This window comes from Etheostoma cragini, chromosome 20, assembly GCF_013103735.1.
Source record: "Etheostoma cragini isolate CJK2018 chromosome 20, CSU_Ecrag_1.0, whole genome shotgun sequence".
In the NCBI taxonomy this organism is placed as follows: Eukaryota; Metazoa; Chordata; class Actinopteri; order Perciformes; family Percidae; genus Etheostoma; species Etheostoma cragini.
Window position 1 is genome coordinate 16511504 of NC_048426.1, and position 16374 is coordinate 16527877.

At 41.5% G+C, this 16374-nt stretch overlaps 1 protein-coding gene across 4 annotated transcripts in view; it reads right to left on the bottom strand.

The window, feature by feature from the left end:
- The window catches only part of LOC117935602 (coiled-coil domain-containing protein 9B), a 20129-nt gene extending 4571 nt beyond the window's left edge, over positions 1 to 15558 (bottom strand). Inside the window, exons 1-7 of one of the 4 annotated variants that reach the window (XM_034857892.1) lie at positions 15420 to 15464; positions 7639 to 7746; positions 7368 to 7472; positions 7045 to 7200; positions 4797 to 4946; positions 2169 to 2231; positions 14 to 192 (exon numbers count right to left, since the gene is read on the bottom strand). In XM_034857892.1, coding sequence (XP_034713783.1) covers positions 14 to 192; positions 2169 to 2231; positions 4797 to 4946; positions 7045 to 7200; positions 7368 to 7472; positions 7639 to 7746; positions 15420 to 15458 — 800 coding nt within the window. In that variant the 5' untranslated portion in view covers positions 15459 to 15464. Of the gene's footprint in view, positions 1 to 13; positions 193 to 2168; positions 2232 to 4796; positions 4947 to 7044; positions 7201 to 7367; positions 7473 to 7638; positions 7747 to 10514; positions 11020 to 11117; positions 11507 to 15419 lie in introns of those variants that run through there. The other 3 variants (XM_034857888.1, XM_034857889.1, XM_034857891.1) reach the window with 3 other exon arrangements.
- Between the last annotated feature and the right edge of the window lie 816 nt (positions 15559 to 16374).

Below are 16374 nucleotides of genomic sequence, written 5' to 3' on the forward strand. Positions count from 1 at the left end.
TAAGATGACTTACATGTTCTCAGTTTTGTCCATGTCCCACGCCCGCCTCCACTGACCCTTGGCGTTTTTGTGGCGTGCCACTCTTTCCCTGTCGATCTGCTCACGCTCTTTCTTCCACCGCACATACTCCTCCTGCTCCTCTTTTGACGTGGGGATGTTGAGGTCTGTGCTGCCCTGCAGGCTCTCAGGCTCCTGAGCATACACAAAATAGTTCATGGTATTTTAATGCATGAAAACAAGTAGCTCTCTTAATGTACATTTATATTATGTTACAGTCTACTCAAGAACTGGCATTCAAACATGACTAAATTAAACACCCGCATCGACACCTGATTGCCACGCAATATTACATCTGAAGCATTACTCTACACAATAATCAGCAGTGAAGCTCAACAATGGCCTTACATTGAGCATGCGTGGCCATAAACAAGAACAGATTCTCATGTCTAAACAAATCATTAAAAAGCAACAGAGTAATATACACATCAGTAGGGTTTAAAAGGAACAAACAATGATATTTCAAGTATTTTCATGCATCTTACTTTACTGTGAATGCCAATCACTGCATCCCAGTAAATACTAATGATGGACTATTTGTGTTGGCTCCAGTCAGCTTCCATTTGAGTAGAAAAACCTTCTTGTTTTACTACCATGATGACTGCAAGGCAACACAATCCAATCTTTGTAGACAATATTCCAGGAAAAGTGCAGTGTACAGTAAAAGCAATTAGGTCCCCTTCCTCCAATCCCCTTTTAACCTGTTTATTGATCATTGCGCCGAGAGCAGAAAGGATTGCTTGTTAATACTAAAGAGAGATCTGATGCAGGCTCTTTAACACATCAAAGGGGACAGAGGCTGTGTGCTCTTGTTACAAAGCCCTGCAGCGGACCTGGACTACAAACAATGCTGTGCTCCAAGGGAAACCATGTTAAAGACAAGTGATCTCTGAGAGAAAGTGCTCACCAGTGTGTTTTTTTTTTTTTTTTATACAGCAGGAGGGAGATAATGTTGCTGTATAGAGAACATATACAATTGTGTGGGTAAAGTGAAAAACAATGGGGATATTATGACAGAGAGAGAAGTAGCACAGTGCCAGTAACCACGATGGGTGATGTTTTCCCCTGAGGTGTGGACTAATCACAGCCAAGTAAACATGTTGCCTTCCTGTGTGCAGTTGTTGGAGAACATGGCATCTGTGCTCATCCCTCTGTTTTCCATCCCCCCACCCCTTCCTCTCCTCTGACCCCTGGAGGAAGTCAGGAGCCACAAGGGAGGGCGCTTCTCGCATGTTCCAATAGGCATTCTCCTGCTGACACCCCAGCCGCCCTGCTAATTAGCACTTTTTTTAATTTCTTGCCTCTGTGAGGCCTCGCAGTGGAGGTTGTCAAGAGACAAGGCAAGATGTTGCAAAGTGATTCTGGCCAGTGCTGAGAGAGAGCAGGACAATTTAGATGCTTGTTGCATGGTCACTACAAATGATGACAAATGATGCTCTTATTCTCAACTGCTGAACTGCTTTCTCTCATCCTCCAAAGCGGCACTAGTTTAGGCCTGAAAATGCCAGGTTCCCAGTACATTTGTTAAACAAAGCAGCTAACAAAGCCAAGGGTTGTCTGACTTTTACCCCTTACACAACACCTAAAAAAAACAACCCAGTTTCCTTGAGCCCTCACTTGGCTCGGGCTGCGAAGCAGGCAAGGTACAGAGAGGCAGAGACGCATGAACATCATCACTTGTCATGTAACATATTCAGCGAGCCTTTGAAGCCCGCCCACCCGGACTCCCTAGTTAGCCTGTTTGTTGCACGTCTGATCTGTGAGACAACTCTGAGCTACTCCAGCACTGTTAACATGCAAGCCAGCAGGAGGCACACAGGGACACTCCAGAGCTAGAGAAGAGGGGGATACGTGCATGGCAAAGTGTTGTGCCTGTCTGCATGTGAGTGTTTGTGATGAGGAGGGTAGGGGTGTGTATTGCTTTCCTCTGTGTTTCTGTGTGCTCACACAGTGGTGATGTCATATGGAAACTTGTATTTAACATTTGTTTTCATCTCAGTAAATGAGGTGATCACTGAGAGCTGAGGATCCAACCTGAACATATTAGAGATAGTGACAATATGCATGTAAATATGTAGTGTGTGTTTATGTCAACCAAGGCATTATGGTACCTGGCATTGCTCTGAAAGCCTGTGATGCTCCTTAGCATGCTTCTGCCCTTGTTTAACATCATCCTGTCACAGAGGAGAGACAACAAAAAAGGAAGATGAGCATAGCAACAAGAAGCGTGACACAGCAAACTGTTGCCAGCCAATTAAACAAGGTTGTAAAGAGTCACATTATTGCCACTATAAACAGGGAAAGCACATCAAGGAAAGCACAGACACATCTATTGAGAAGGATTTCTAAGAGGCCTACACTGCCCCTTAGTGGACTAAACAGTGTAATTTGGTCATTGTGACTCAGTGTGTCCACTCTGCAATGAGGTCATCAGAGAAGAGTGCAGAGTTTGCAGCTGGTTGCATTTCATTGGTTTGGAAATAAGGGAAAAAAAGGGAAAAAATTAGGTAGAGAATTGTGTGAATTTTGATTCAAGTGTATTTCCGACTCCAAAGATGTGTTTTGGTGAACACAGTGGATACGTCATGTTTCCATTAGCAGACACACTTGTATGTACAGCCGAGGGGGGAAATGATAATAAATGCTGGACCGAGTGCTCTGGTGCACCTACAGACAACGACGCCCATATACACACTTGTGCAGATTCTTCTACCCACACCCAAATGTAGCCTGGCTTACACACAGACACAAAAGACGGCTGACTATCTTGTTCCTTTTCTTCTTTCTCCTCTCACTCCTTCTTCCTCTCCCTCTCTGACCCTTTCCTGGCACCTCGCCAGGCCCGTCTCTTTGGCAGCATAAAGAACCTTTTGAGAGTGAGAAGGCAGTTGAATGTTAATTAGATCAAATCGGTCCTTTCAGGATGGTGGGAATGGGGAAACAATCATGCCAGAGGAGAGCAGACCACTTAAGGTTCCAGGGAGGATAAATGGATGCTGGAAACACACGGTGGGCTGCCAGAAGTCTCTCCCCTTCTTTCCCCCCACCCCTTTTTTTTCTCATTCCCTCCCTTTTCTTTTCCTTTCTCCTGTCTCTCTCTCATGACTGTAAACTGACGGTCTAGTCACTTGGTACTTCCAGGCATTACAATCTGCTTGGGACAATGCCAAATAATCACACCCCACAAAGTCATTATTTATTTCCAGGGTGTCCCACACATTCAAAAACTATTTCAGCAGCAGGGCAAACCCATATGTATGTGCAGCTCATCATGGATCTTTTCCATACAAATATCTGCAGATAGAACCATGGCAAGTATTTTTCCTCCCATCAACATCTTGTGCACTGGCGACTGTTCAAGTGCTGATTCAGTCCGTATGATAAATAAAGTCAAACATCAAGCGGGCCAAAAATAAAGGCAAAGAGAACCGTGTGTTCAGCCCATAGATTTAGTGCACATTAACGTCAGATGGGCCAGTGAGCGCTTAGTGTATCAGCCAATCAGAGGCAGATAACCCGGGCAATATATCGGTTATATCTATATCGTGATATGAGACTAGATATCGGCTTAGATTTTGGATATCGTAATAAGGCATAAGTGGTGTCTTTCACTGGTTTTAAAGGCTGCATTACAGTAAAGTTGTTATTGTCAGTATTACCAGACTGTTCTTTACCCACTTAGTCATTATATCCACATCACTGATGATTATTTATCAAAAATCTCATTGTGTAAGTATTTTGTGAAAGCAACAATAGTCAACACTACAATACCGTTGCGGTATCGATATCAAAGTATTTGGTAAAAAATATTGTGATATTTGATTTTGTCCATATCGCCCAGCCCTAGATGTATATATTCATATTTAGCAAGAGCCTCCACTGGCGTTATGTTGTTAGACCCTCCCGCAACCAGACTGTGTCTGTGTTTACAGTGGTGCGGATCAGCTGTCTATGCTGTGCATTAACTCATTTGTTGAGCAGTGTTTGTGTGTGTGTGTGTGTGTGTGTCTGAGCAGCTGTTCCTGAGTTTCTGCATACCCAGGGGGCTTTGGGTGGCATTTAGTGTGGCATTTCACAGCCTAGCCAGGGATGCATGTGCACGTGTCTCTGCCTATCCACACATGGAATCTGAGACCGACAGTACAGGGATGCTATTTGATGTTAAACATGCCCTCTCCAATCCTATACTACCGGTAACAAGGGCTTTTGTTAGGACAAGAACTCTTAAAGAAATCAATCTATTTTTAATGTCCCTAGAGGGACACTGTGAACTTTACAGCCTGTTCCATACGCCTGAAGGCAGCTACACCCAGAGGTTTAGGGATTTTTCTTTTGCTAAAAATACAACAAAATCTTAGAGGGAGAAAAAAAGGTAAATAACCATCAGGCCTGAGTTGGATTACACAAAAAAGTAGAAGCAGTCATTCAGGCCTTTTGAAGGTTAAAGATGTAGTTCTGCAGTGCATCTACTTAACCAACAGCTCTATAGTAGCCCCCCCCTGCTAATCCCACACCAGTCAGTCACAGCCACAGTCCACCTCCTGTCCACAAACCATTGTGCTCCATCACTGGATGGGTGTGGCCAGCCGACATGTCTGACATCTATGTAAAACATGTCGGAGCAGCACAAGAGAATAAACAAAGGGGGACGAGAGAGTGGAAAGGGACTGGAGGATGCATGCCAGGTTGTAAATGCTGAAGCGAGGATCACTGGAGTGTTCAGAATGTCTGATTCAGACCTGTGGTGCTGTGTCTCTCTTGGTCATGTGAAGTGGATGCTTCCCCCTCCCCACTGACTCCACACGCCTTGCCTGTCTGTCGTCTGTTGGGCTTTTGATGTCTGCAGGGCCTGGCCTCTTCTCTGGCCTCTCACTCACCACCCTTTTACCCTAGAGAGACAGGTATTCATATCAGGGTATCAGGGTATCATAACTGTGTGCATGTGCCAGTCCTTATCATGTCCAAAATGTGCACAAGAATGATTAATTTGAGGGTTTCCATTACTAATATGCAATAAATAAAAATCATTCATGTGTAAAAAACCTTTACCCCTGCCTCTGTACAAACACATTCATAGACAGAAGGTTTTGATAGCGCTAGCACAAACCTAAACTTTAATCTAGCAGCTTCAATCAGAGATTGAACAGCATTACATGTTGTACCTCACACAGCTGCACATTTATAGCTATGCTATGCTAGTAGTATCTCCTCGGATAGCTATAACGATTTGCCGGTCAGCCCACCACACTTCAGTACACCAGAATGAAATATATATATATATATATATCTCAACAACTACTGGATCCATTGCCATTAAATGAGGTAAATATCAACGGTGCCCAGATAATGTTTTCCAATGGCTTTGGTGATACCCACTACATTGGTTTATGACCATTTACCTGCAAAACTAATGATATTCCCCTCAGCCTCAGTTATTTGTGTTTACTGTTTATTTGTTAACGTTAGCATGCTAACACACTAAACTAAGATGTTTAACATGGTAATTATTACTTGATAAACAGCAGTATTTTAGCATTGATATTGTGAGCATGTTATCTTGCCGATGTTATTAGCTCAAAGCACTGTTGTGGCTCACAAACCTTCTAGCCTTACTGTAGTCTCTTAAGTCTCATGGACTACGTTCACAGCTTGGTTGAGCAGGAAACAGGCCTATTTTGTTAACTACACCATGAGTAAATACTGTAGATTAATTAGAAAGTTGTGGTACTAAGGTTACATCTACTCTTCACTGCTACGTTATCACCAATTTAACTGACTTACGTGCATCGTCGTTTCCAAAGGTCTTTTTTGTGGTTGTGCACACTACAAAGCAAGTAAAGCAGCAGTGTTTCCAAAGGTCTCCGGTTTAGTCAAAAACGCTGGAGTATTGTAGGCACGAGGTGTAAACGCAGCAACAGAAATCTTAACATGCTTTGATTATTCAAGCAGAGAAGAGTGCACTGTTAATTAAAAACCATAAAAATATCAAAGTGCTCATATTATGCTAATTTTCAGGTTTATAATTGTCTCTAGAGGTTGTACCAGAATAGGTTCATGTGGTTTAAGGTTCAGAAAACAACATATATTTGTTGTACTGCACATTGTTGCAGCTCCACTTTTCCCCCTGTGTGCTCTTTTTTTTTAGCTACTGAGTGAGGCATCTCACTTCTGTACCTCTACTGCTAGCTTGTCAGTTGCAGAGTATGAGGGAGTGCCATGCTAGCAGCTAGGCGAGCATTATAATATGTGTTACAGAGTGACGCACGTTTGTCACGAAATGAAAGGCTGGACTACAATAGAGCTGTTTGGAACAGTTTGTGAACAGTGTTTACTCTGGAAAATTGTGTGTCCCTTTGGGTTAGGCTTTTTCCCTTTGTAAACCTATAACGTGCACAAAAAAAGATATATGACACAATTAAGGAAAGGGAAAAAGCCAAAAAGCATAAGATTAGCACTTTAAGTAAACCTTATGGAAATGATGTAAAGCACCTGCTGAGTAGCAGATTTACATACATTAATCTCAACTATAAAAGCTCTGACTTTAGCAAACTGTTTATTGTAAGTTGAACATCTTCTCATAGTACCTTCAAAGCTTTAACCATGGTTGTTATATATGTGCAGGTCTTGTTAATAGATCAAATTATATAATAATCATAATATTTTCAATTCAGTATCCTCAAATTGTGTCTGATGCCTGTCCCATCTTTGCTAGGAGGGCACACTTTTGCATATGCATCATAAAGTCTACATTGCATATCCATCTTTTTAAGTGCTCCTGCTATTGTAATTGTTCTCTTCCTATAAACCTGTTGGTCGAATGCCTATTAATTGCTTTCAGCTTGGTGTAATGTGACGACCCCAGCCATCATCACAGTACTTATTGATCTAAATGAGGAATTGTTTTTTGATTTCTTTCATTTATTGCAGTAAACCTATTGGGGTTTTGGGGTCTCCTATATTTGGAAATGGTCTCTGCTGTGTATTTACCTTTTTACCAGTCATGGTGACCATTAGATGCTTCCTGTGGCCTTGGCCAGCACCCTGCATAGGGCCTTCTCCCCCCATCTCGGGCCCGGAATCCTGCTGTCCTTTCCCAGCTGGTGAACCACAGCTAAATGGCTTCGTCACCACCACGCGACTGTCCTGCTCCCATCCAAAGACACAAACATGTTATGAAAGATTCATATAGTTTGTAGCATCTTTTCCTCAGAAAGAATTGTAACTGAAAACGCCTCTTTCAGCTTTGAGGCATTAGTTTGTCAAGTATTTTTACAGTTCTTAAGTCTGTCACTTCATTTTGAGAAACTCACACTGGTAGACTTGCAGATTGTGATGGTAAAATCCTCAGCTTTGCCCTTGCGGCTCTGCAGCGCCATTCCTTCCTCTTCTGCCCTTTTCCTGTCCTCCTCCACCTCCTAAATGCAACTCAATGATAACAACAAACTAATCAGGGAGCCTGAAAGAGCATCAGGCTTTTACCAAAAAAACACATGCCGCAGACTTGCATATCTACACCTGATGATGATGATAACCAGAGAAATGTTGGAAGAAGCCTCTCTGCCTGCGAGCACTTGTCCTTACCTTGTGCCTCTTCATTAGTGCTTCATTCTTCCTGCGGAGAGCCTCAATCTTCTTGTCCAGCTCCAGGTCCCTTTCATTATCCCTTTTGGGCATCATGTCACTGGGGGTCTGCGAAGAGCCACATCAAATCAATGATCCAACAAAAGACACACTTGCATTTCCAAATTAGGTTTACTATGATATATGAGTCTAGGGTAGAGGTGTGGAAAAAAATACTTTCCGTTTTACTTAGTTTGAGAAAAATGTACTTTCTTCTACTAAATGTTTTTTCATTTAATAATAGAAGCCAAGGTTCCCAAGTGTTAAATATTACCTAAACACAAGCAGCTGTGCAAGACATTTGCCCCTAAAGTCTGATTAAGGAATAATCAAAACAATGATTACAAACCTGACCACATATTGCATGCCATGCCAGCTTTCCGAGGGTTTTCAATGTGATAACACACCACTAACACACTCACACCCACCACAGATGGAGCATTCATTACGTAGCTCGGTTACACAGGGAGAATGCATATGCGGAGCATACTAAACATCCCAATGCGGTCAACAGGACATGCCTCTTCACACGATAAGAGGCCCCACACTTAAAATCTACGTCTCGTGGAACACCAACAGTAGGAAATCATACTGGCATTAATGTGGCCCGAGCCAAATCCCCCCACTTGTCCTCTGATTTGTCGCCTTGGTTTATTGAGGCTTACCAAATATAATGTCTTTCATAATGCCTGCATGATATTCCAGGTCATTCATAGGTTAAACCACAAATTGTGTGAGCTTGTTCCAATCAGTCGTCCCCTGCACACTTATGGCACAAGGGAAAAACACTGAATCACTGGCAAAAACCGGCGGTTAAAGTGTACGAGCCTGAGTGTAGTTTGGAAGAAACCGCTTGGAACAAGCTTGAAATTGTTGCATTCTGTGTTCATTTTTAAGAAAAGTCTCTAGAAAAACAATGCTCTTAACATTGTTGATTGATTGTTGATCATTCCGTAAGTGCTATACTTGTACTGGGATCGTTTGTCTGTAGTTTTTTCTGTATTTTTTTGTTTTTGTCTATTTTGTGTCTGGGGTAAATAGAGTTTTTGGTTTGTATATTATCTTTTGTATGTTTATTGTTATCGGGCCCACCGCCGAAAAGCGTTTAATAGCTTATTAGGGGTTTCCCATTTCACACGGCCTACATATGATCATTGTACCTTCTGAAATTGTGTTTAACGATGCAATGATGACGTGAGAAATAAACAAAACAACTAAGTGCTTGTTAACACTTCCTTTCATGAAAATCTGTCTTTAACTTGCTGTACCAGCTGCAAACGTGCAAGAGAGCTGCTGAGTTGAGTAAATGTAGACAGATATTCAAAAGAGGCAAGATTAGGATAATGAAGAATGATAATGAGGGGGGGGGGCATCAACCATGTCCAACACAGAGCTATCCTCTCCTTTAGCCTGCAACAACATTAATGTTCCCTTTAATGTTCCCTCTCCAATCTGGTCTGTGCAGTCTTTCTGCATGTGTGAGTGGGGAAAGTGTGGTTTCTTTAGCAGAAGACTGAATAAGGAATTCCTCCTGCAGCATGTGGTTTAGCACACATATATAACTTTCTGAAGCCTTGTCGTCACTGTAGAGTTGACAGGAAGCGGCAGACAATTTGTCGTTTTTTGCAATGAGTTTTTTTGTAAGAATTAAATGAAAAAAGTGGATGATCGTAAAAGGTGCTAGTAGGTGGATTGTGTTGCCTTTGGATGGAGCTAGGTTAGCTGTTCCTCCCTGTCTCCAGTCTTTGTGGTAAGATAAGCTAACCTGCTGCTGGCTGTAGCTTCATTTATAAGTTCATCCAGAACTGATAGTGTTATCAATCTTCTCATCAGCAAGAAAGTGAATAACCATTTTTTCCAAAATGTGGAACTATTCTTTTAAAGTGGTACACCAGTACATAAAATGCCAGCAGGAGGAATGGTCACAAGGCAGCTCCTACCTCATAAATGCTACATACATGTATTGTTTCAAAGAAACATGCTTCAGGCTAACATTCAATTTTTTAACAAACGGTTCACTTCACTCAGCTTAAGGTTAAAGCTTGAAGATGAAACCAAAATGTAAGTTTTAGTAATAATTCTCTGCAATTGACATAAAGTGATGTGACAGACATATATCTGCAAAACCCTGAGAAGATAAGATCAGAGTTATGAGTTTGTTGCCATTTTCATCCCTCCGTCTCTCTCCTGAGGGGCGCATTTCTCTTCATATTGTCACAAGGTTGTATTAAGCACACAAACAACAGCTTGCTGATAATAATAAATGAACACTCATTGCAAAAAAAATAAACTCTTGACTCAATCTGCTAAGACAAGTTTCCCACTTTTAATCAATGCTGGCATCACTGACTGTTCACAGCTGAGAAGTAACAATAGAAAAGTTACCACTGCTGCTTGTTATAACCGTTAAAACACCAAATTAATATTGAAGTATTCCATTCTCCAAACTCTGTATTCCTTATTCGGAGGGGGTCCGACCTTCTTGACAGAGACAGAAAGTAGATGTGCAAAAGGGGGTCATTCATTCTCCACTGTTGCCCCAGTGACGACAATAGAGTCAAGGAGGCTTCTATGTGATATTACAAGCACAGAGTGATGACTCACGGCTAGTAAGCGCATGAAGACCATCACATGGGGACTGCAAGACATTCTTTTGTGCTTTTTTCCATCACTGCCACTGTTACGCCTGCAAAAAACAGCTGCCAATGAGATGTTGTCACTAAGCGTAAGGTGTCAGCACAGACTTATTAAAATAACAAAAACTACACATCCTGAATGCAGTTGTGCATTGTCGAAGCCGCAAAGACACAGTGAGCATTAGAAAAGTTGGGACTCACTCAGAGAAGTAGCTGGCTTGAAAGTGGTCACCTCACAGCTTCTAGTTGTCAGGGTATCCAAACACAACAGACCATGAGGACATAGCACCAAGAATAGGCGCAAGGGAGAGCGGAATCTCTCAGCGAGGCCAATGGCGGAGACTGAAGTGAACACCGGCCTCAACAAACCAAAGCGGGGGACACTGTGTTAGGATGGTACCCCTCTGGGTTCGGCCAGCCAGTTCTGTGATTGTGCAGCAGCAAGACTAACGTGCACCCATACACACACCTCCACAAAACACACAGAGCCGTTGTGGGTCTGCCAGCGGACAGGACCCATGCCTGGACAAGCAGGCAAAAGGGAAGGGGTGGTGGGGGCCCTGCGGAGAGAAAGCTGCCAAGGCTTCCTCCCCACCCAGCGTTCCTGCCACCTACAGGAGCTACAACAGGGGAGAGAAAGAGCCAGAGACATAACTAAAACGCTGCATGTAGTCAGAGCTAAATCTGCGACAGAACAGAAAAGGAAGAGGGGGAACCTAACACCAGAGAGAGAGAGAGAGAGAGAGAGAGAGCTGGAGAGTGTGGGTTGAGAAGGGAGAGGGAAAGGAGAGAGAAGGCACTCACAGGTCTTTCCATGTCAGCGGTGAGAGCTGGGCTGGGTCCAGGAGCGAGGCAGCCGAGGCAGCAGAGGGGGCTGCCTGGAGTCGACGCTCATGCCTCGATTACAATGAGCCAAGTTGGGCAAGCAGCCAAGACGTCTGACAAATGCAGAGCTCCCCTGTTGACGGATTTCACAGCACCCATCCGCTTGTCTTCTTCCCCTATCTCTCTCTCTCTCTCTCTCTCTCCAACCCTCCCACTCTCCTGCACATATGCTCTCTCACTCCCTCTCTAAAGCACTTGCTCTATCCCCTCCTCACTTATCCACTGCTCAAAGCATGCTAGTTAAATACCGTCACCCTCCTCACACAAACGCACTCAGTGTATTATGAAGTGCGTTAGCACTATTGCCTAACTGACACTATTTTCTTTTTCTGTGTATATGTCAACATATGTTTGGTAGCCACAGTAAATCTAAAACTCATTTTACATTTATATATATATATATAGTACCCCCATGCTTAATTCAACTTTGTGACAATATGAACAGAAATGCACCCCTCAGGAGAGAGACGGAGGGATGAAGATGGCAACAAACTCATAACTCTGATCTTATCTTTGGCACATATATGTCTTTCACATCACTTTATATCAATCCCAGAGAATTATTACTTATACATTTTTGCTTTTACATTTAAATATAGCAATATGATTATAGTATTATAATATCCATAATCTGATTGTTTAATATTTTCTTTTTTCTTTTCATGGGCTTATAGGTATTTTTTTTTTTCATAAAAACTTTTTATGTTTTTATTGTCTTTTGTTCTATTATTATGAACTTATTTATTTATGTATGTTGTCTTTTCTCTATTGTGCTTTTAGTGACATAACGTCACTGTGGAACAATTGGCTAAGATACTGGCCAGCCGGCAAGAGGATTCCTTTCCTGCTGTCATATCATCAGACTGGGTTTATTAAGAACCACCTTTTTTGACATTTGTTGCATATTTACATACTCTCTTTTTTTTGGGACAGTGGGGATAATGATAAGGGGGTAGATGGTGGAGGGGATTTAACATATTGACTGCGCTGCATACATCTCCTATATTACTGTATTGTGATACTACTTGTTAAAAGTTCAATAAAAAAAGAAGGAACAGCTTCGTCCCATTCTGATGAGGTCCTCATTCACGTCTTAGTCACATCTTAATATGGCTACACTATATAATCAGACATCACAAATGAGATGCGGGTGTTGTTTGTTGTTCCCGCTGTGGATTCAACAGCTGCGTCTCCAGCGAGCTCCAGACTACATGTTTAGAGTACTAAAGAAGTTTCCAAAAGAGTGTGTGTGTGTGTGTGTGTGTGTGTGTGTGTGTGTGTGTGTGTGTGTGTGTGTGTGTGTGTGTGTGTGTGTGTGTGTGTGTGGTGGGGGGAAGGGGGGGAGATGTCTGCCAAATTTCCCACAATTCCTCATGCATGGCAAGCTGCCTTTGCCAAGTCTGAGAGCTAATGACATGCAGCAAACAGGCAGACTGGCAGACAAATGTCACAAGGAGAGAATGAGCAGCAGTGAGGTCAGTCTCTTGAGACTCGGTCAGTGCTCTGCATTATGGAAACAAACACATCTTTGAAAGTTACCAGTCTAAGCTACATGTTCAGCAAAGTCCACATAGTTTACATTCTACATGGATCAATCCTGCTAATGAGCAAAAGGTCTTTACACAATATTCTAGCCTGCAAGAATTTGAGCTATTTTAGAATTAATGTAAGGAATGTCTTCAAAAAAAAAGGTTGTGTTTGATGTTGTAATACCGGGAAATGATTGCCCTAAATGGTAAACTAATGTCAAGTTAAATAATATACTGTTAGTTTCATTTTAATAGTTATCATTTAAGTTTCATTAAATCTTTAAATCAAGAGCAGGATTATAAGAATTTACAAGCATGCTAGCGGCTCTGTGAGACTTTACTTTGAGCTAAATGTTAACGCCACCATGCAGACATGACACAGTGGTGATGCTAAATGCGGATGTTAATCAAGCAGGTAAAATGGGGGATTTACGACACTGCACGATAGTTAAAGATAAAAATTGTTAAAGAAAGTCTGCTCCACAGTAGCGGTCTGCCGTCAGCCTCCACCGGAAAGCTAACTTCAGTTTAGCTAACAGCTAATTCGGGTAACCACTAGCTGAGACAGCATGTAAAAGACCCTCAAAAGTGAAAATAACCGTTAAAATATATAACAGCTGTTACATCAGTTCTATGTTAACGTTAGCTACTTGTGCTCTTTTAAAATACAATCACTCAATACTTGTCTTTTTTTATTATTGTAGGGTGACCAGACGTCCCCGCTTTCCAGAGACAGTCCCCGGTTTTGGTGACATGTCCCCGGAAATGTCCCCAGCTCAGAGATGTTTTAGAAAGTCGTTACGACGCTAAAATTACTGATTATTTACATGGAGTCTGGTGGGTCTGGTGGGACTTTTATGTTTAAAAAAATCTTAATCTTTAACAGAAAGGTCGACCTCCTAAGTCCTTTCCATACTGTTGTCAGACACAATATTAATCTGAGACCGTCAGTAGCAAAACGAGCACTTTTATGAACGTAAATACAAGCTGGACAATTCTCATATTGTCTTACATCTCTTCTGCCGACTGCAGCGATCTCGTTTAATACTGCGTCACTGTCAAAGGAAAATATTTTCTCAATAGTTATTATTGTATCCAATACTCAATGAGCTGTTGCAGAAACAAGCCTGAAGCACTAAAACAAAAGCTGTCAGATAAATGTAGTTCAGTAAACAGTAAACAGTGCAACATTCCCCTCCGAGGTGTAGTGGAGTACAAGTGTGAAGTAGCAGCAGGGGTGATTGGATCAGACCTCTAACGGGGCTCAGCCCCTAATGAGAACAGCTCTAGGTCTAGTATCCCGTTTTAAGTTTTACAAAAATAAAAACATGACGTGTTTTGGAGGTATACGCTTCTGAACTGAAAATGTCCCCGATTTTTGTCTGAGAAATCTGGTCACTGTATTTTGCTTTTCCTAGTGTTTAGTTTGAGTAACATTATTTTAGACTTAATTAGGCTGTCAGCTAGCGGTTGTCTATGTGTAAGTTGAGTGCAGATTTGAGTCACGCATGCTCAGATGTAAACGGTTTACGTGTCATACCCGATGAGAGTCAATGTGACTCCTTATGTTCACTCCACAATGGGGAGTGTAACGGTTTACAGCATAACATGTCATACTGAAATTTGTGAAATCCATAATAAACTTTTGTCATTACAAACAATAACAGAAGATGGGAATTATTTCAAAAACGTTGTATCTGAAACTATAGGCAGCTGCCTATAGTTTACGTTAGCTCAAAAAGCCATTTAAGTGAGAGCCTTTGTTTGATTGCTAACTTGTTGCCAGCAGTGAACAAACTTCGTTAAATAAGTCAATTTTTACTGAATTTACATTACAGAAGTCTCTAGTTAGCATCTTGTATGCCACTTGTCGCAAAGTGACAAATGCGCGACTCAAATCTGCACTTGACTTACACTATCTATGGACTTACATCGGGGAGTGACAGCTACTGTAGAACACATCGTGCGGGGTCGTAAATCCTCGTACATCTCTATTATTATCTGCGCATGTGCGAATAGTATCGTTCAGGCAGAACGGATCGTGTACCGACTGGCACCGACAATCTCAGTTTAGATCGTTAGCATGCCAACATTGAATATTAGCACTACGCACATAGCTGAGGCTGATGCGTGTTTCTGGTATTCGGTCATAAATTAAAATAGCCTACTGGACAACCTGATTACGGCGCTAACCTAGATCAAAAACCAGGGGGCCAACAAAGTCATCAAGATACAGCGTCTGGAAACCATGAATGCCTGTAAAAAAAAAATAAATTGGAAAAAAAACTGAGGAATTTTAGTCCCGTCGAAAGTAGTGGCCCGACCAACTGACCAAAGATATGCTGCTAGCATGGCTAAAAATAATGTTAACCTTCACACATAACTTTGCCCCATAACACAACACATGCCCTTGTCGGTTATGTATTAATTCTACTATTTTTTCTTTATCATAACACCACTGTCTACATTTCCATACAAGGGGGTTGCCAGTCTATATCGGGGGTTAAAACATGACAGACACTCATTCACAACTAGCATCATTGATGCTAATGATTGCTTAGCTTTGAGGACAACATTACGGCTAAATAACGCAGGGAAGACACCAACTTTGATACTAGCAAAATCATAAATTGTTGAGTTACTTTTTTGCTCTGGATAGATAATTGAGAAATCAAAGTAAAACTGTGCTGACCTCCACATTATCTAGGTTTACCGTCTTCTTTAATCTCATTGCACAGGTGCTGCCCTTGGGTCTAATGACAATAAAGGCATTCTATTCTTTTCTCTATTAGGCTAACAGTAGAAGCAGCGGGCTGCAGTTTCACGTCCGGTCCAATAGATGGAGCCAAATCAACTGGAGCCTGCAACCTGCAACCGTTCTCTTATTACATCCACGCCTGCAACACGGAAAGGAGAGGCCCATCTAATCATGGCGGCTGAGGTCGTAAAAAAAATACAATTTAATTTATATATTTTATAAAAAATATTATATAATCCATATTCCACATTCATTCTTTTAAGTCAAATCTACTGGGCATTAATTATAATAAATGAAACAATAATGCAATAAAAAGATTATGCAATTGAACAAATGAGTAAAAATGGAAATGGAAAGAACAAAAACGAAATGAACAAAAACGACCCCATATAATATAATATAATATAATATGACTAAACTGCATTTGCATAGTAATATAACGTCATTGTTTTATCTAATCTGAAAAACTTTTTTCCAATGACTGTATATATCTTGTAATACAGTCCATGAGTTTTTCCCATGTTTTTTCTTTACTTCACTTCAATAACCTGTGAGATTTCCTCATCACCAGGGGCGCCTGCTCACTGTAAACTGTGATTAGCCATGTTGCATTATCATATATACAGAACACATTTGCATGGTAGAATAAAAATCTAGATCATTGAAGTTGATCATTATTGTGTTGAGTAGAAATAATTGCTTGTTTTGCTGGCAGCACTGGCAGTGGAGTGAATAGTAATGATCAGCAGACCCATTCAGGCTTTATTTTGGTTTCCAAACGTCTGGTCTGGTTTCCACATTTTTCTGTTTATTTTTCATCACCTACGTTAATGACATATGATTATCAAAAGCCATATAGGTGCATATGGTATATTATGAGAGATGCTGC